Source organism: Pinus tabuliformis, chromosome 9, assembly GCF_031772625.1.
Source record: "Pinus tabuliformis cultivar Carrire ecotype Pingquan chromosome 9, CPIR1, whole genome shotgun sequence".
NCBI lineage: Eukaryota > Viridiplantae > Streptophyta > Pinopsida > Pinales > Pinaceae > Pinus > Pinus tabuliformis.
The window spans coordinates 2,020,145,981-2,020,167,319 of NC_142307.1; the positions used below are offsets into that span (position 1 = coordinate 2,020,145,981).

At 41.2% G+C, this 21,339-nt stretch overlaps 1 protein-coding gene across 1 annotated transcript in view; it reads left to right on the forward strand.

Moving 5' to 3' along the window:
* ZDS (zeta-carotene desaturase) overlaps window positions 1–21,339 on the forward strand; it is a 367,078-nt gene that overhangs the window by 240,291 nt on the left and 105,448 nt on the right. Inside the window, exon 12 of the mRNA XM_089439231.1 lies at window positions 5,964–6,036. Coding sequence (XP_089295357.1) covers window positions 5,964–6,036 — 73 coding nt within the window. The remainder of the gene's footprint in view (window positions 1–5,963; window positions 6,037–21,339) is intronic.

Below are 21,339 nucleotides of genomic sequence, written 5' to 3' on the forward strand. Positions count from 1 at the left end.
TGTTGTTTTTCCTGTTACCGCTCAAACTAGCAGAGGACCTAAGGGGGATTCCTAAAGGGCTAATGCTAGGACAAGGGCAACAAATGGAGACTTAGCCCACTGTCACCTCAGCTAAGGCTCCCTTCTATTTACGGACTTTCACCGATGGGAGGAGACCCGGTATGTATGGAGTCACCAATGAAGGCTAAGTCAATAGGAGTGACCCAAATAAACCCTTTCCCGTAAGAGTTTGAAGGATGGAGCTTGCTTGCTTTCCAAGTAAGGTACTATGTATTCTAGGGAAGGGAAGAGAGGATTTGAGGGTTAGGTTTATGAGATAAGACTTGTGAAGGAGTTCCCCAATCCTAAAATCCTTGTTGGAATTGGTATCCCAGATGGGTCTTAAAGAATGATCTTTCAAAGGAACGGGGCCAAGTGGACCCAGTCTAGGGTATGAGGAAAGAATGTAGCAACCAATGATATTCTTACCCTAGACAAAGTGGGGAAAGGATAAAAGAAATATTTTTCACTTGAAGATGTTGTTTTGACCATATGAGGTAGTAGCCTTGGGTATGGCAGGGCAAGGTTTGATTCTAGAGCTAGGGCTTGGCTTTTCTCCCAACTCCACATCAGAATGACTTCAAAATTGGAGGAGAGCTTAAGGAAAGGTCAGCACAGGAGACCTTAGGAGATCGAACTTTTTGGAGGGCTAGCTTGTCAGGAAATTGATGCCCTAGGTACCCCAACTTCGCTAGACCTAGAAGGAGGTGAAAGAATATGATTTTTAGTGAACACCCTTGGTAGATCAGTGCCTTAATCTTTGGGAGAATGGAGTCTGATGAATATGAGTAGGATTCCTTGGTTCCCAATCAAGGATGCCTCAAGATCACTTTGCTAGCCTTCTAGGTCAAGAAGAAGCAACCTTCCATCTTTTATACTTCGATGTGCAAAGGAAATGGCTTATCAAGGTCAAATTCTTTGATAGAATTGCCCCCAGGAGATTTCGCCCATATTACGTGGCCCATACATTGAGAGAGCTATAATAGAGACAAATTCCACAATTTTAAGCAATAGATGCATGCAGCAATTAGCCCTAGAATAGCGAAAATCCCAGCCCAACGTATATGACAAAAGTAAACAAGAATAACATTAAAAATCATGCACTTACATGTAACAGAGTATATCCAACCATTCACAATTAACAAGAGAGAAGCTCCAGGAGAAGATAGACCAATATCCACACATCAAAACTCATCCATAAACCTCCAATTCATCCTCTAGAAAAAAGTGCGAAAATCTCAAGAGAGATAAGAGATCCAAACCAAAGTGATGATGAGCAAATGAGTTCATCTCACTTGTATTTATACACAACCTAGGAGTTCAACTCAGTCTCCTTGGCCTACATAAGCCCCAAAAATAAAAATTGTTCTAATAATTCAACTTTTGGTGACAAACCCACCAAACTAGCTCATAAATGAAAAAGTAAACTTCTCAAGAGGTCAAATAATAATCTATGCATGTCGTAGGGCCCGCTAAGAGGCCTAATGAGGTCCATGGGTGCCACAATGAAGAATAGGACCCTCAAAAGCAGTGGACAAGGGGTTGGCCCCTTGTAATAACTTGTGGTGCTCCAAATAACATGTGGGACCACACAAGTGTCCTCATGGGTCTCCAAACAAATCGAAGATGCCTATAAATTGCTTATAAGGGCTAGGATGATGGTGTAGGTGATGCCACATCATCGTGTGAGTCTTGGATCATCTTTCAAGTGTATGTTGTAAGTTTGGGGCCAGCTGGGCATGATGGATCAGGTGCATCCTCCTTGCCTAGTAAGTGAACCACAATCAATCTCTGAATGGCTATGGGGATCCACAGAGTGCAATTTGCTGCTGTCGAGGTCAATGGCTCTCAACACACACCCTACATGTGTCAATGTAGCCCTATGGAGGATTAGGACCTCGTATAAGGAGACCAAGCCCAAGATGGAAACCATTTGCAATCCTGCATAAGATCGAATGCGTCCCCTAGCCTTTCAGTACAACAAGTGATTAGAGAAATCAAGTAAATGAGCTTACCAAATCGTGGACCACAAGTGGGGACTTCAGAATGGTCTGCCCTTCCATAATGGGCTTTAGGATGTGCCAATGTCTCCTAAACTCCAAATGGGTTTAACCAATAATCCTATTCGGTGGTTTCTACTTCTAAAGGGGATAATATAGTCAAGGTACATCCTTCAAAAGGTGGTGGCATGTGGCAGATAGGTGAATGAAGTAGGGAAAGAGAAGGGGCAACTCTGGGTCAGATGTCGGGGTACAAGGGTAGCTAATAAGAGGGAAGCCCACAATTGGGTTCATAATGTATAGGAGGGAGTACTCGTGGTACATGGGGTGCCCCGACCTTGATTTTTCCACCCTTATTTATATGCCTTTTGCCTTTTTATGATTTTCTTTGATTAACTGCTCGAGGTTCAAGGGGTAAGAGCATGATGTATAAGATATAGTAGTGAATACCCCCTAAGGTGGGGCGGTTCATTGCCCACCAGGGGTTGGGACAATTATGGGTTCGTATATGATGAAGAAGGTTCATAGAATCTGTAGGAACTAGGGTGATGGCCATGATGATGGGGTAGAGCTCATGTATTAGCTTTTGCCCACTTTCTAAATGTATTTTTCCCGACCATCTTTTGCATTTTGTGGTACATTTTGAATGTGGCCATATGTGCTTTTATCTTTCTTTTCAGCTGCATCAACTTCTGGGCTTCATTCCAGGCCATGACCCAAGATGTGGGCAACGGGAAGGGGCGAGCTAACCCTACGTGGACCCAAGCAGGAGAAATGATGAATGGGGTAATAATGAATGGAAAGAGGGTAATATAAGCGGATAAGGGAGCAAGACCACGCAACCAAAATCGGGGTTTCCCATGAAATACCATCCCTGGACCAAATGGTTAGTAAAAGAGATCCCATGGGACTAGATTCCAAGGTTAATTCTTAAAAGGTGTCTAGGGGTCAAAAGCACAGGCCTAGCCCATTCTTTCTGCCAAATCCCCCTATTAATCCATGCCCAGAAGTGTCCATGATAAGCAAACTACAATACTCAATTTTCAAATGACAAGGCATACCTTTAGATTCGAGGGGCCCATCTTCAAACATATGATCATGGTAGATGGGTGAGGAACCACATGGTTTGCTCAAGTGGCAGAGAAATGGCAGAAAGTGCTAGTTGGTGGCTGCAAGGGGCTGTTGGCTGCCAGCTGAGGACCATCTTGGAGAAAAAAAAATCTTCTAGGGATATTACCCACAAAATGGTGGGTAACAATGCCCTCTAGTTTTAGCCTACAAACTAGGCCTACTAGTTTGTGCAGCAATAGGACCTTCTCTAGGTTTGACATATACTTGCTTACAATTACCACCACTGGGGCAATGTTTGGTCCAATACAAACCATTGCATACATTAAACTTCCAATAATGCTTGCATAATGAACTTCAGACATGGCCTCAACTTCCTCTTATATCTTTGGGCATTGTTCTATATATAACTTTAAACCAACAAGAATAATTAACATGTTTACATTCTTACATTCTAAACCTTTGCAATATCATCCCAACAAATTTCCTCTAATTGAACTTGGAGTTTTCTATTTAAATGATCCCTTTCAATTTCCATGCCCAAAATAAAAATTTCACCACCAAGATCCTTCATATAAAATTGAGATGACAATTGAGTCTTAACATTCTAGATGATTTCCATGTTGTTTCCATTTAGCAACATATCATTGACGTATAGCACCACAAAATTGAAGTGATCACCAACCTATTTGGTATACACATAGTAGTTGGCTTTGCTCTATGAAAATCCATTCCCCATACATAAGTATCAAGTTTCTAATACCACATCCTTGGTGATTGATTTGTTATCATGGTGCTATTAAAAATTTACCTTGGATGGATTGATTCTTCTACAAGGCTTCAATTTTGAATCTTCAACAACTATTTCATGTTGTGTTGTTTGTCCTTTGAAGATGAAGCCTTCTTAGAAAGCGGGCATGAAATATACCTAACTACTAGTTTTACATTTGAAAATTATTATATACATTCACATCCTTTAGAATAGTCGTATCTCTTATTGTTGAAAAAGTTAGCTTGGACAAGTGTCTTTCACATTGGCTTGGTGTCTAGCATGTGGAAGAGTGTCCAAAGTGGTCCCTAAGACATTAACTTTATGTGATATAAATTTAAAGTTACTTTTTTATGCATCATTAATCATAAAGTGACTTAAGGTGCCCTAAGTTGTGTCAATGAGCAATTATAACACAATCGTTGATCTTAATGTCTAGGATTCAATCTGAGCCATTAGATCTTAGGGCTAGTTACAACCATTTTAATGAGACATAAAAAGGAGATCCAAAGGAAAAGACCTTTTTATTTCATTCTTTTTTTGAGGAGAGAGAGAGGAGATGCACTGAAGGAAAAGTAACAGCACGAGAGGGAGCAGCACGAGTTCCAAGAGACGGCACACAAACCTAGAGAACATTCCAGCACCTTGCACAGAAATTGAGGATGATTGACTGCATATATTTTGGGGCTATTGATTGCACAGAAATTGCAGTGGATTGACTGCACATATTTCGAGGCTGTTGACTGCACAGAAATCAAGGCTGATTGACTGCACATATTTCAAGGCTGTTGACTGCACAGAAATTGAGGTTGATTGACTGCACATATTTCGAGGCTGTTGATTGCACAGAAATTGAGGAACAGTGCACAGAAATCAAGGCTGATTGACTGGAAATATTTTGAGGCTGTTGACTGCACAGAAATTGGGGCACCATGCACAAAAATCGAGGTTGATTGACAGCACAGATTTTGAAGAGTTTGGCATAGAAAATGAGACAAGTAATGCATTTGTTGGCTGAAAAAGTTTGCTGTAAACATATTTTTTCACGAGCCTTAATAAAATTTTCTCTTTCTATTTTCTTTCTCTACTGGTTTTCTCTTCAGTGTTTTTCCAGGGGCATTGCCCAAAAATTTGTCATTTATGAGATTGATTTTCTAAGTTTCCTCTCAGTATTTAAAGTAAAGGATTCAATGTGTTTTCTTTCATAAGTTCAGTTTTGAATGCATTTGTGAATGAGCATTAAACCCTAACTAGCAAGAAACTGAGAAACTTATTTGAGATTGAAAACCGGTGATTGGGTCAAGTAAAACTTACACTTATATACCATAATTATGACAGTCAATAATATAAATATGACAGCATTCTTGAATATGTATCATCATTCGTATAATTTTACGTAATACATTTGTTATATAGTTATTTCTTCCTTTGTGACTACTACAAGGTATGTCATAATCCATGAAGTGTTATTCTTGATGTGCATTATAATTGCTTAGAAAGGAAATATAGAATGCATTTTCTGAGAAAAAGAAAAGGAACTATTACCTTTTCTTGGAAATTTTGCATTTAGAGATTAAGTTTTGGATGAATTTTGCGTCATGGATAACGACAAAGTACATATTGTTCCTCATCTCATTTCATCCCGGTTATGTGAAGAAACCAAGTCTCAAATACTAGGCCATAGTACGTACATAGTTAAGCTTTAGGGAGAACACCTCAAAATTAGACTGTCATTTTTGCCTCTTAGGCATAATGTTATAGTTTAGTTGTATATTTATTATTTACCTTCTCTTCTCTTATATTTTATTGTCTGAAGATAATATTTAGCCTTATATCTATATATATATATATATATTTGGGAGATGCATCAATAATACCTCATTGCTTGTACATTACATGCCAATTTGGTGATGTCCTTTGGTCACCAAAGACATTAGTAAAGTTCCAATTACAATTTTATTTCTACAATTGGATATGGTGGATGAAGTGTTGTTTTTCTTTTGTTTGATTTTGGTGTTGCATTATATCCTTAAACATTAGTTTCTCTTTTGAAGGTATTAATACATGTTCTATTACCTCTTTTGCAGAGTTGTATTGACTCCAGGGGATCCATATATGCCTTTGCCAAATGAAGAGATCGTAGACAAAGTTCACAAACAGGTAGAATGGTCCAAGTATATTTCTCATATCATAAAATTGTCCATATTAATGCAATTGTATGCACCTTCGAATAAGTGGAACACGACTCTTTTAAGGTTAGGAAATTTGCTTATATCCCTTATTTTAAAGGATAAAGGTTCTTTCATGTAGAATAATTTGTCATAAAGTTTGATTCAAAATGAAATCGAATTATATTGATGTCCATTAACTATTGGAATGTAGAGTTATATATTGGTCATGTTATTGTTGATATACAAATTGAATATTTGTGCAAAACACCTCGAACCTCATAAGGCTGAATGAGTTAGGTCATATTATCACCCTGGGTTTTAAGCCTTAAATAGAATAAAAGGAGATCTCATCGAGAATCTCAATTCACTTGTAGAGATTTATTTGCTTTTATGTTATTCAACAATTTATACATAGGAACAGAAAAAAGAAAAAGAAAAAGAAAGAGTCTTGTCTAATATGATACAGAAAGTAAACCATAAAAGAGTAATTATATGAAAATTAAAGAGAATACCAATTAGAAAGTAAACGTCAAATTTAAAAATATTCAATCCATCTACGCAACATAACCAATTATCAAAACAAGAAATAGAAAATCAGCATTGAAAATGGCACATCCTCCTCTATTGAAAATTTTATTAATATTGAACCGACATCTTTTACAAATGGCTTGAAATAGATGTATATGAACAATATATGGTATAAGAAGCCTTCAATAAGGATCAAGTTGAAACCTAGGGCAAGCTAGGGCTTTTCTAGGGTACAATTTACTTAGGGCAAAGGACGTCAACCCTAAAATGGATAAATTAGCTATGGAAAAGGATTCATTTTTTAGGCAAATACCTCCCAACCAAGTGTTGAATCCCTTCACAAGGCAATGTTTTCTACCATAGTTGAAATTTATGCCCTAACCCTAGCTAGTGGCTCTCCTTAAGAGGCCGGAATTCAGTTTTGGGATAGAAAAGTGAAGTTTAATGTGAGTTTTTGGTGTCATCAACAATGAGACCAAGGCCAATGCCTTGACCTTGGGTGATGGAGTCTATGGGATTCCTAACATAAGGAAAAAAAATACTAAGCCCTAGCAAGGAGTAAGGGAATATGAAACCCTAGGTTTCAAGCCCTGGCTATCATTTTTGTGAGTGAGCAAAGTCAATGAGGAGAGCTAGTTGAAAGATCTACTACTGGGATTGTCATATAAATTCTATAGTGGATGATGCATACAATACTATTGCCAAAATTCCATAGAATAATTTTCAACAATAACGTGCACATAGAAAACCCTAGACAACTAGGCATTCCATGCAATAGCCACAAAATACAAAGATATATCAAATACAAGGAACATTCACAAGATAGAATGCATGAATCAATCCTTTATCGCTCCAAAATGGCATCTCTAATATACAATGCATGAATCAATCCTTTATTGCTCCAAAATGGCATCTCTAATACCGAAGGATAGCTGCATAAGCAAAAATCCTCAATAGATCATATCTCCATAAGATACAAGGTGAACTTTAGCTAGGCCGAAATATCTAAGAGTGCCTAATGATCCCAAGTGATCATGAAAATGAAATGTGAGTAACCTCTATTTATATGAGGTTTATCTCGCCTAATTTAGCCTGATGAAGCCCCTAAATACAAGTTTGACATTAAATGAACTTGGGTTACAAGCCAACCCATTAGCTAATGACAAAATTAACCAAATTAGCCCACATGTGTGAGCCATAACCTCCCTAAATGCTGATGTCATGTCTAATTAGGGCTCATAATGCATGGCAAGGTGTGCTGAGGTGTCAAAATGTGTGAAGATGCCTGAATGATCCAAAATTTGAGGGATGGCCCTCAAATCCACCTCAATATCTCCCTTAGGTAAGACCTCATTCTCTCCAACATCACGGTTTCCTCTAGTGCAACAAGCCCCCCTAGTCTCTCAATGGGAAACCATTCTCATCTGGGCTTTCAATCAACGTTTGCCCATTAGGTTGTGTCAAGCCCATCCTAGGGCATACTAGGTTCAGTGGTGTCATCATGAAGAATTCTCAAACCAAGGTCAAATTTGACCAACGTCCTAGGTCATGGAGATACTCAGGGACGTGTCATTTGCTAATGTTGTTAAGAGGCTTTAATTTCTCAATGTTGTAGCTGCTTAGGCCATGTACTTCTCTACAAATCCTAGGTACCAATGGAGTAGTTGCCCTCAAGGCCTGGGCTACAATGGACCACCTGCCAAAACAACATGGATTCCAGTGAAATCAACCATCCATTAGAGACTAAGATCAATAATGAACCTAAGTGGACCAAACTTGAAAGTTAATGGCATGTTAATACTTCAAACAAAGATCACCTTCCAAAGTCAGGACCAAGTCCTTGCAATGGTGTTTTCTACTTTGGTTGGGCTGGCTAATGGTCAACCCTATTAGGTGCTTCTAGCCCTCTAGGGGAGGTGACATTTCCTTGGTCCTGTTAGCCAGCATTTTGTGGGTGATATCCCTAGGAGAATTTTTTTTTCCATGATGGTCCTCAATAAGTAGCCAGCGGCCCCTTGCAGCCACCAACTAGCTCGTTGTGTTGAAGTTTCTAAGTCTAACAGTCAGAAACCCTCCATGTACTTACTGGTTTATTTCTTTCTACTTGTTCTGATTAATTAACAAGTTATTTACCATGTAAATACTGAAAATAAACACAAGTACATGCTCAACATATTATAGACCATCAACTGAAGGAAACATAAACAACCACACAAGTGACACCATTGTTTTTGGACAAATATCCCCGGAAAAACCCAATGCAGGAAAACCGATGCAGCGATCAGAGCTAAGTCACCTGACACGGGGATTCGGGACACGTAGGATTCGGGATTCGTGGTGTCGGATTCGGGACACGCTGACCCCCGGAACAGGACACGTTATATATTATTTTATTAAAAAATATATATATATATATATATATATATATATATATATATATATATATTAAAAATTAGATATTATCATATTTCTTACACAAATTTTAATTAATGATACAAATTTATTGATTTCAAACATAGATCTTCATCTATAGCTATTAGCATGCATAGTACATACAAAATTCAAATAAATGTCAGTGGTACTGGTCACATAAATGATAAATCTATTAAAAATTTAAATCATGATTCATAATTCATAACTGAAAGACAACTTACAACTAGAAGATAGTAAGATAAACACACTAACAACTGTAGTTTTCTCATTAAGTCATCAAATCAAGATGTGTTACATAGGTAGTGTTGGTGCAATGCCAATGGCAAATAGAAATAGAAAATATAAAACAACTACAGGTATACAAGCCTCAAGGCATCAATCAGCATCAGAATCAACATCACTATCCCCATCATCATGGTCCCCACTGCTCTCCTCTACATCCTCCTCCTCCCCTGTATCCATAGTCGCCTTTGCATCTGCTGGTATGGAGGCTGACCCCTCTAAGTCATCAAATCTAACAGGCTCTAGCACTGGATCATTGAGATCCATGTTGGCCAATGCCAACTCAACAATGGTGTCCAGACCCATATCATCAGGAACAGTGTTACTTGGGAGCGGGAGCGAAAGCGGGGAGCGGGAGTGACATATTCAGAAGCTCTTGGTTTGGTGCTCTTGATTAAATACGAGTTCCATACCCTAATACATGAAAAAATTCAATGGAAACATTGCAATCCCCCAATCCTAAAATCCTGAAAAACTAATAAGTCTGCTGGATTTTGAATGAAATCTAAAATTCTACTTTCTCCATATGAAATCCAATGAGGCCGGAACCACTCTCAAACATCCTGAGTCATTTCATGGTAATGTTAAAAATTTAAGTAAAAGGATGAAAATGAAGATTAAGGAGAATGTCACTTTTACTTTAAGAATTTAACATTACCATGAATAGCATATCAATACTAGGGCCTAGACTTGATTATGAAGCTGCCAAAATGCTCTACTCCTTGCTGCAACAGCACAAATCACTTACCAAATGAAAATATTAATGAGCAAACACGCCCTTTTCATACCCGCGCTGAGCTTAGCGAGTCCTGGAAACCGGACACGTGTCCTAAAATCGCGACACGCCCCTGAAAATCGCGACACGCCCTCGGACACGACGTGTCCGAAACGGACACGACGTGTCCTGTGATTTGGACACGAATCCGGACCGAATCGTGTCGGATTCGCCGGATTCGGGATTCGCAGGGGGTTTAGGACGAATCCGGTTTCCTAGGATCAGAGGGTTTGATTTATTAAGCAGTTTCAGAATACAATCTGGGTACAAAATCCGGCTTACCCAACAGAGTAAAATCTCGGCAGTAGTACATCTCTACTCAGAAGCAGATATTCCCGTTGAAACCTCGGATAAACACTCTGGCAGCTCCACAGCTCCAATCTGCCCCACGAAACCCCAGTGTCAACCTCTAGGGACTGCGTCAGCCTCTTCTGCCTTCTATGTCAACTTTCCCGACAGTTCCGACTTCTGCCCTTTGCATCGGCTTTCCCGGCGGTTCCGGCTTCCGCCCTCTGTGTCAGCTTTCCCGGCTGTTCCTGCAGTTCCGGCTTCTACCCTTTGCGTCAACTTTCTCGACTGTTCTGACAGTTTCGGCTGCTGCGCTGATCCTCCCGGTGATATCTCTGCCTCTCTGCTTCTGTATTCACTGCCCCTCAACTGCAACTCTGATCACTCTCTCAACTTTCTCAGCAAACCCAGCCCCAGAAAGTCGAAATCTTGGTCTCTTGGTGTGTTCTCCAAGTGACCCTCAAGCCTCCTCTTATACTTTTCTTGTTGACAGATCAACGGCCGAGATTAAGTCCCTAATCAACGGCTAAGATTAGATCTGGCTTGATCCATGACTTTTGGACCATTCTAACACAGTTTTATATTAATTTACATTAATATTTTAATTTCCCTAAGTTTAGACTTAGGGACTCCATTAAAAATATTAATTATTTTAATATCTCTCAAATTGTTTAGAATCTACCCAAACCCTTTCTGGTTATTGGAGATCTCATGTGCCTTAGCCTCTCCACCAAATTTCATGGCTAGAGCATATCTGATGCTACCCCAAATCAACACGTTGTGCCACTTCTCTGCCACCTGAGCCATCCATGTGGTCTCTCACCCATCTGTCATGATCGTGTTGATTTGGGGTAGCATCGGATGTGCTTTAGCCATGAAAATTGGTGGAGAGGCTAAAGCACAGGAGATCTCCAAGACGCAGAAATGGTTTGGGCAGATTCGAACCAGTTTGGGAGATATTAAAATAATTAATATTTTTAATGGAGTTCCTAAGTCTAAACTTGGAAAAATAAAATATTAATGGGTATTAATATAAAACTGGGTTAGAAGGATCCAAAAGTCATGGATCAAGCCAAATCTAATCTTAATCGTTGATTAGAGATTTAATCTCAGTCGTTGAAGGACCAATGAGAAAAGTATAAGAGGAGGCTTGAGGGTCAGTTGGAAGACACACTAGAGTGATAAGTGATTCAATTTGCTAGAGTGGGGTTGCTAAGCAGAGTCGAATCAGTGATCAACAGCGAGGGACAGTGAGTAGTGGATAGAGAGGCAAAGACAGTGCCAAGAGACCAGCGCAGAGGCAGAGAGTTAGCAGCAGTGGCCAGAGCAATCCACGCAAAGACAGCACAGAGGCCAGAGGGATTGCGTCATCCATGCAGAGAGCAGCTGGAGTGACACAGAGGGTCCCAGAGGCTGCACAGTGCCTCAGAGGGCTGACGCAGAGGCCAGAAGGGCCAGCACAGAGCTTCAGAGTCGCTGGAGAGGGTTTCGTGGAACAGGTTTTCTGAATACCTGTTTCCGAATAGAGAGGTATTGATGCCTGTTAATTTTCTTTTTCGAGTGATCTAGTTTGGCACCCAGTTGTACTCAAGGAAATACTGCATATTAATAAACCCTCAGAATAGCTGCAATGGTTTTCCCCCATTGGGTTTTTCCCGGGACGAGTTGTCCAAAAATAACAGTGTCACTTGTGTGTTTTCTATTCTTTCAGTTGTTGATCTGTAGATGGTTGAGACTGTATTGTGTTCATTTTGATGTTTATATGTTTAAATAACTTGTTTGTAATTAACAAGTAGGAGAAATAAACTAGAAGAATACAGATAAAATTTCTAACGGGTAATACTTAGAAATTTCAACATGTTATAAGACTGTGGTTGCAAATCACAAGAAAGCTGAAGGCATCAACTAAGCAGAGCATTTGCAGCAGAATCAACTATCCCGAGTGACAGAAGTTGATCCTTGCAGAAGCGACAGAGGAAGGGTTGACGTAGAGGGACTGCGTCATTAGTCCGGGCCAGAGAAAGGTCAGCGTAGAGGCTGAGGAGGGCAGAGAGAGGCTCACGCAGAGCCACGTAGAGACTAGGAGGGTTGACGCAATTGGCTGAGGGAATTGTTTTTGCCAGTGCCGAGATTGCGTAGAGCCTAAAGGCTCAGTCCTTCAGTTGTTGGGGCATAAGATGCTATGGTCAATTTGCGGGAGCGAAGCTGGTGGGCTACTGTGGTCAGAACAGTACCTAACAAAGCAAAACCAAGGTAGAGGGAGTTGCTACCAAGGCGGATTTCTAGCCAAGGAATCCGGATTAGAGTTGCAGGTGCACAGAAGATTGGAGAGGAGCAACTTGACGATTGGCAAAAGGATTTCCAGAATGGAAATCGGGACTCAGAGGGAGTCCAGCAGAGAACTTCTAGATGGGAAGTATAGAGACTCAACAAGAGTCGAAAGGAGAACTTCCAGAGTGAAGTAGAGAGACTCAAAGGAGTCGATAGAAGAGCAAAGAGATGGTCATGAATGGACTGAGGGATCAAGACAGGCTGGACAGGGCATCCAACTTTGTGGTCTAGAAGGCGAGGATCCTGTCCATTCTAGATAGACATCACATCAAGGGCTTTGCCTTGAGAACAATGGCTATCCCAGTTGACTCGGTAGCTAATGAGAAGTACGAGGAGGCAATGGCCAAGTCAAAATGCATCATCCTTGATGGGGTCAAGGATCATGCGGTCCAACATATTGCCGAGAAGGAGACGACAAAGGAAATGTGGGACACCTTGAGGACGTTGTACCAGCATACTTCCGTGTAGAGGAAGATGTTATTTGAGAATCAACTATGGTCATACCATATGCAGAAGGTTGAGCAGATAAATCACTTCCTCGGTCGGTTGAAGGAGATCCAGGACCAACTGACTTCCATAGGGGCGACGCCAGATGAGGAGATGATGGTAAGGATTGCACTTAACGCAATCTCCAAGGAGTGGGAGACATTTGTCCATAGCATACTAGGCAGGGAAGATCTTCCAGATTACGAAGAATTGTGGGCAGCTCTTCGCCAAGTGGAGATCAGGCGGTTGAGCAAGGCAGGAAGTAGCAGCAAAGGAGTCTGGATCAAGAAGGAAGAGGAAGAGGACGTAGCTCTGGCATCTGCAGGAAAGCAGGAGAAGAGAAAGAAGAAGGACCTCTCCAAGGTCAAGTGCTTCCACTGTGGGGAACTGGGTCATTATGCGAACCAGTGTCCGAGGAAGAAGAACAAGGGAGAGGCGTCTGACTTTAAGTAAGCGCCAGTGAAGGCGAATAAGGAGGTTGAGGAGAATGATGATTGTGCCATGAGTGCTCATGTACCTCTAGAGAAGAGGTGGGGAGACATCGAGCTACAGTTAGAAGGACTATAGGCGATGAGGGGCAGGATCCTTGAGGTACCCAACATCTTGGATTATACCTTGCTACGGAAGCCCCGAAGAGAGAGTAGCAGGACTGGCGGATGTCAGTAGAGACGGATGCGAATGAAGCGGCGGAGAGTGCTACAGTGCAGGAGTCCCTGGGTAGTGCCAGGCTAACAGGCTGCAATAGTGCAAGAGGCACGGGAGTGTTGCACCAATGTAGGATGGCACAGAGGTTTGCAACAGTGAAAGATGCAAGGAGTTGTTGTAGCAGCGCAGAGGTCAGTAGAGGGAGCACTTGTTAGTGGCAGAGAGAGCTTCAGCATCAGAAGTGTTTCTAGCCTGACAAGGATGTCAGAAGTTGGGTGGATTAGTTACTTACTTCTCAATAACTAAGTTGCAATGTGTTAGCGCTCGAATTTGGCCTCAGGCTGAGGAAGGCAAAATCCAAGGCAACATCAAACCACTTAGCCTCATAGCTAGCCCTACGAGGACAGGAGAGGGCTCTCTCCGGGTCTATCTCGGCAAAAGGTCTTCAAAGGGCTGAGATGACCAATAAAGAACACTGATTTTAGGCTAGTAAACTGATAGGGAAAGTTTGATTTCAAATTTTTAGGGTTTTGTTGGAAAACTGAGCACGACAATTTTGGGTGCGGGGATGAGACACAGTTTTTGCAGAGGTCTTTTTGGGGCAAGGTAGGAGATTGTCTTGATGCCTTTGAAGGAAGTGAATGGATAGGTATGACTGGTGAGGAGCTAAGGAGAGCAAGAAACCATCAGGAGTTCTTCTTAAACAGATGAAAACATAAATATTAAGCAAACTTAAAGGCAGAGCATAGAAACCATGAATTCTACCTTAACACTTCATTTACTTAATTTGCAGAAGAGAAGAGTAGGAAAATGATACACATAACAAACTTACAAGTACATGAGAGAAACACACCATCAACACAAATAACCATAGGAATCCCAAATAGTGCTGCAAAACCCTAGTCTTTCCTTTGCCAAAATTGCAGAGATACAAAGAGTAATACAGTCTAAGCTTATCCCTCAAGAGTCCAACCATGAAAATGACTAAGAAAGTACATAATATAGGCAAGCTAACACATTTCCTTGCCTCTAGGGGTCGAGCTCATCATCCTAGGAGCTGTTTCAACCAATTCTAAACTGAGCACTACAATCTAGGCAGTCAAAACAACTTGCTTCTATAAGTTAGGAAACCAATTCATTCATTAATTTTTTGCTATTTTATGAATGAATCTTCTAGAATAGGTAAAAAAGTGTCATGTCATCATGAAAATACATTAGTTACATCAAAGAGGGTGAAAAATCCCATGAAAAGTCAAAACTAGGCAAAAGTTGCGTTGTCCTGAGATGTAGATGAAAAACTGGCAAATTTCCCTGATGCGTAGCGCGCCATTTCTCTACGCGTAGCGCGCCTTTGAGCCCACTTTTGGGGCACTTCCCGGCATCCAAATGAGGCTCAAGTGGGCTTGTTGGAAAGGTCTGGATGTCTACTCTCCAGCCCAAGTGGAATATCTCAATTTGGTGCTCATTTGCCCCTCCAAAAATGCAATCTCCCAAGACTGCTTCCTGTGTGTCCAAAAAGTGGCAAAAGGTCATTTTTTGCTTTTTTTTTTGACCTTTTGGGGACCCAAACCTCAATGAAATGTCTTGGCAGTGGCTGAGCAAGTGTAATTTGTCATGACAAATCCAAAAATGCAGAGTTTTTGTGAAATGGACCTCCCCATCTTAAGGGTAGCGCGCGGCGTGCTACGCGTTGAGGGCAAAAACCTGTTTTTAGCAAAAAAAAAAAAAAAAATTCAAAATTGACCAAAATTGCTCCAAATTTTCTGAATTTTGAGCTGGGGGTGTATCATTGAGCACCATGCTCCTTCAAGGAGGTTTCGGCCAAAATCTGAAGTGGATCGGGCCTTTTCCTCCGTTTTAGTGCCTTGGCCAATCGTCCTTTGAGTACTTTCATTTTCGCTTTGCACACATGCATGCGGGCCCAATAATGATTCTTCATGTGGCGGAGCATATCTTTGTCCCTGTTTGCCTTGGCTAGCAACTTCTCTAAATGAGTGTTCACCCGGATGAGCATAGACCCTTGCTCAATAGGTGTCAAATCACCGGGTCTCTTGCGGGCCAAGTTTCGGTCTTCTCGGATTCGCCGCAACTCATCAAGAGTGTGTTCATATTCTAGCTGCTTGTTACGCTGCTCCAAGTAGTTGATTGTCCAATTGGCCGTTTCCAATTTCTGTTGCAACAAGTGATTTTCAGCCTTCTGTTGCTGAATGATCTCCTTTAGCTCCGAGCTAGGAGAACTGATGTCAAGGTCAATAATGTCTATGTCCGGATCACCTGATGGTCCCTCATCAATCATGGGCTGCTTGCCTCTCTCCTGTACCTATGCTGCTGTCGAAAGCGAGGCCCCTTCCACCTGATGTGGAGATAACAATCGCTGTGCTGATGAAGAAGGCGAGACCCCTTCCACCTGGTGTGGAGATAATACTCGCCGTGCAGATGCAAATAAGGCCCTGTGGCCTCTCTGATATGTAACACACGCTGGAGTGCTGACATGCTCGGGCTCTGGAATGTGAAACTGATGTGAAGGCCCTCCCTCATCATGGACAATCTTAGGGGGTGGCTGTGGCACCGTGAAGAAGTCGCGAGAGATGAAATCCTCCCAAGCAATACCCTGCTGTGCCAACTGATGCATCACTATGATCTCGATCAGTGCATAATGATATATACTCTTGTGTTGTTGTGTGGGGTTCTTCCTTTCACTAAGGGCACCATCCTCTGTATATTTCGGCACATGAAAAATGGAATGTTCATCATTCGTACCCGGGTGAAATGCATCAACAAACGGATATGGTACGAATATAAACGTGAAAATCTGCCCTCACAAGTGAAATAGCGCATAATGAGCCTCATCAAGGGTGCATACTCATCCCTTAGGAATCTGAAGGGAAAAACAACAGTTAGGTGTCTCATACACCCGGGTTTGATATATGGTTCATAATGAAATCTGTCTAGTTGCTGGCGCTTGTTCCACTCCTCCCCAACATTTGGTATCCCGGTGGCTTGAGCAACAATTTCGGGTGATAGGGTGAAGTCCACTCCTGCAAGGTTCACCTGACCATTGTGCAAATGTAGGACAAACAAGCGGACTAGTTCTCTGTGATGTTGAATTTGCGAGATCCGCCCACAATATCCAAAGCATGATTGATACTGAAAACATGTCATTGCAAGTGGACAAGCTTGCAACTGAGCCAAAGAAGTGGGCTCCTCCCTGACATGCCGACCACCTTTACCTTCCTTATGATGCCTCCTTGGCACTTCTATCTCCGGTGTCGAATCGCTGTCATAACTCTGCTCATAATCTGATTCGGTTTCTGACATGGTTTTGAAGGCAAGATGGCTGAAATGTATTGCTGACTTTGCACCCAATTAACTGCTGTTTGACTTTTTCAAATGTTGTCACCAAGGGGACATAAATACAAGGGGATTGTTAAGGAAAGGGGAACATGAGGGAATTAGGGACAATAAACATAAATAAGGAATTTAGGGAAGGCAACATGGGAAATCATAATATTGTGGGATTTTAAGGTGAAGTAGGGTTTGGGAATTTAGTAGGTTTTAGGGATTTTAGAGAGGAAGATTATAAAATTTTATGGGAAAATTTGAAGGAGAATGTTGGTGAAGATGAGGGAAAAGAGGGATCAAAAATGGGCAACCTTGGACAGCAAAACACTTTGAAACCCTAGCACAACTAAGTCTTTAAATTTTCCACAGCAATGTAGGGTTTTAACTTCTCATTTTCATGGCATTTTTAACATATTAATTTCTCATTCATTTTGCAAAACCAAAACTAGCCATGGAGGAGAGGTCTACCTGAAATTTGCTTGAGAGAAAAGAGGATTTGGTAGCTTGCTGGCAGTTTATTGGGCGAAAAACCCAACGCGTAGCGCACCTTGCCCAACGCGTAGCGCCCCTCTGGTGCGTAGCGCCTGAGTAAAAATGCACTGGAAAAGTCGCGCTGATGCGTAGCGTGCCCTGGGTGCGTAGCGCGCCTCAGCTGATGCGTAGCGCGCCCCTGAAACTGCCCAATTTGCTCAATGACTCTTGAAATCGCCTTTGCAAGGATTCACTTGGCTTGTGAGAGGCAAATGAGTTGCTAATGAAGAGTGATGTGCTTTTATAGGCTCCTTTTTTATTTTTATTTGCCCAAAACCCACTTTATAATGTTTGAGTGTTGACACTTTTTGAATTAATTGGCTCTGACTTCTGGTTTCCTTTTTTTGAAAAAAATTCGTTGAAATGATGATTTCTTTTGAAAATTTTTGCAGGGATGGCTTTTGAGATGCTTTGGCAAAGGAGACCAAGGTTGCGCTTCAACATTTGGAGAATTTGAAATTTTGACAATTTTTTACAAAAACGAGATAATGACCTTTGTTTTTCAAAAACAGAGTTTTGAAAACAAGGTGAAAATTTAGTTGTACAATAATGAGAATTATTGAAATGATGTTTTATGAAGGACATCCCTCTGGCCTGCTGGTCCTTTATGACCTCTCAAGACAAAAATTGACTCAACCCTAGACCTAAGACCTCGAAATTTAAAACAAGATGAATGACCCTTTGAAGATTTTATTTACTTAAACAAACCTGAACAGCAGTGCCAAACAGGAGGGGAATAAAAGACACAAACTCCTTCACCAGAGTTATGGCATGCCTAACGGAATGCAACATGATCACACTGATGGGACACCTAATCATGAAATGCAAAGAGCTTTGATCTCTGGTGGAGGGCTACTAGACCGACTCTAACACAGTGCAATAGCATGATGCAACATGATGAGAGGGGATGTAGCGCAGATGCAGTGTTGGGAGGATGGACCAGCAGGAGCACGGATGCAGAGGGAGTTGCGTACAGATGCAGCAATGGCAGTGGCAGGGCCATGGGCAGCAGTACAGGATGCAGCAGTGCAGAGGATGTTGGGTGAGGAGGCCTAGCATCAGCACAAGTACCGGTGCCAGATAATCAGAATGATGCTCAGTGTGGAGTATTACTAGAGCACAGTCCTCGCTAAGAGGGAGTGTTGATTTGGAGAAGCATCAAATGTGCTCTAGCCATGAAAATTGGTGGAGAGGCTAAAGCATAGTAGATCTCCAAGACCCAGAAATGGTTTGGGCAAATTCTAAACGGTTTGGGAGATATTAAAATAATCTAAGTAACCGAATTCGTTATATTGGGTCCACGAATCCGAATTCGGCGTGTCGGACGCGATTCGCCCGAAAATCGTGTCCAAAAAACATGACACGACGAATCCTATTATGACACGTTGAATCCCAAGCGTGTCATGATTTTCACCAGCGTGTCACGATGTTTGACATCGTGTCCTGTTTTCCAAGACTCACTTGGTGGAAAAGTGACTTGCGCGGGTTAGAAAAGGTCGTATTTGTTCATTACAGCCACACTGTTTATCATTTGGCAAGCATTGTTTGAGCTGTTGGCAAGTGGAGAAAGGTTTGGAGAAAGATTCCTCACGAGGATTCTCCCATCTCTTTGAACAATTTCACTATTATGTCTTCTCTTTATTATAATGAGATATTTCCTACCTGCATTCCTCTATGTTGCCAACCTTAACATAAATTTCAAGTGGGTAATGATTTGTCATGCAAAATTGGTAATGAAAGGTCATTGTCATCATAATGGTGAATGTCTGTCATTGTCATCGCAATGCAATGATGATGAGATGACGATGATCAAAGGCAGTTGTCCTCACTTAAATAAAACAAAAAGCAAAGCAACACTATGATGATGCGATGACGAGGACCAAAAACAGTTGTCCCTAGAATAAAACAAAAGGCTAAGCTAAGCTAAGCAACGTTCAAGTTCTCAGAAGCATCCGGAATAAGCAACGTTCAATTCCTCCGGAGTATCCAAAGGAGCCAAAGCAGCTGCATCCTCCATTTCAATTTCTTTAAAACCATACCAATTCCCTCCCTTTTACATGCCTAGGGTCATTTATTTAAAAAAACAGCCCCATCCATAAAAGGAAGCTGATGCATGTTTAGACAGTTCCATATTTTTGTTTTTTTTGTTCCTGATCATGGATTGAGTTCATTTCCAGCATTGCCATTTTCCTTGCTTCATACTCCTCCATTTTATTTGTTTTCATTGTATCCTATTATTATCATGTTTCTTTCATGTGTTCTTTTGGGTGCACTGTATGGCATAAATATTTCTGTGTACTTTTGGGTGCACTCAATTTGTTTTATCAATGCTTGTTTTCTTGATTTCATATCCATCATCATCGCATGGCTGGACAAAAACCTAGGTACCTAAGGCAGTCTGGAGTGCATTAAATGAAGAGATTCTGGAAATTGGAGCTAAATCGGTCTTTAACATGATTCAAGATTTACTGGGGTAATATTTTCGTACTGAAGGAAAATTTGGTTTCATTTTGATACATTTATCCCGAGGGCAGCCTGGAGTGCATTAAATGAAGAGATTCTGGAAATTGGAGCTAAATCGATCTTTAACATGAATTATGAATCATGATTTATGTGACCAGTACCACTGACATGTATTTGAATTTTGTATGTACTATGCATGCTATAGATGAAGATCTATGTTTGAAATCAATAAATTTGTATCATTAATTAAAATTTGTGTAAGAAATATCTAACTTTTAATATATATATATATATATATATATATATATATATATATATATATTGAAATATATATATATATATATTTTTTTTTTAATAAAATAATATATAACGAATCCTACGTGTCCTGTTTTGGGGGGTCAACGTGTTCGAATCTGACACCACGAATCTCGAATCCTACGAATCCCGAATCCCCGAGTCAGGTGACTTAGAAAATAATTTATATTTTTAATGGAGTTCCTTAGTCAAACTTAGGAAGAATAAAATATTAATGGGTATTAATATAAAATTGGATTAGAAGGTTCCAAAAGTCATGGATCAAGCCAAATTAATCTTAGTCGTTGATTAGAGATTTAATCTCGATCGTTGAAGGATCAACAAGAAAAGTATAAAAAGAGTCTTGAGGGTTAGCTGGAAGACACACCAAAGTGATCAGTCATTCAATTTGCTAGAGCAAGGTTGCTAAGCAAAGTCGAATCAGTGATCAACAACGAGGGGCAGTGAGTACTGGATAGAGAGGCAGAGATAGTGCCAAGAGACTGGCGCAGAGCCAGAGAGCGAGAAGCAGCGGCCAGAGCAGGCCATGCAGAGCCCAGCAGAGACAGCACAGAGGCCAGAGGGACTATGTCATTCACGTAGAGAGCCGCTGGAGTGACACAAAGGGTCCCAGAGGCTGCGCAGTGCCTCATAGGGCTGACGCAGAGGCCAGAAGGGCCAGCGCAGAGCTTCAGAGTCGCTGGAGAGGGTTTCGTGGAACATATTTTTTGAATGCCTGTTTCTGAATAGAGAGGTATTGATGCCAGTGATTTTTCTTTGTCGGGTGAGCCAGTTTGGCACCCAGTTGTACTCAAGGAAATACTGCATAATAATAAACCCTCAAAATAGTTGCACCGGTTTTCCCGCATTGGGTTTTTCCAGGGACGAGTTGTC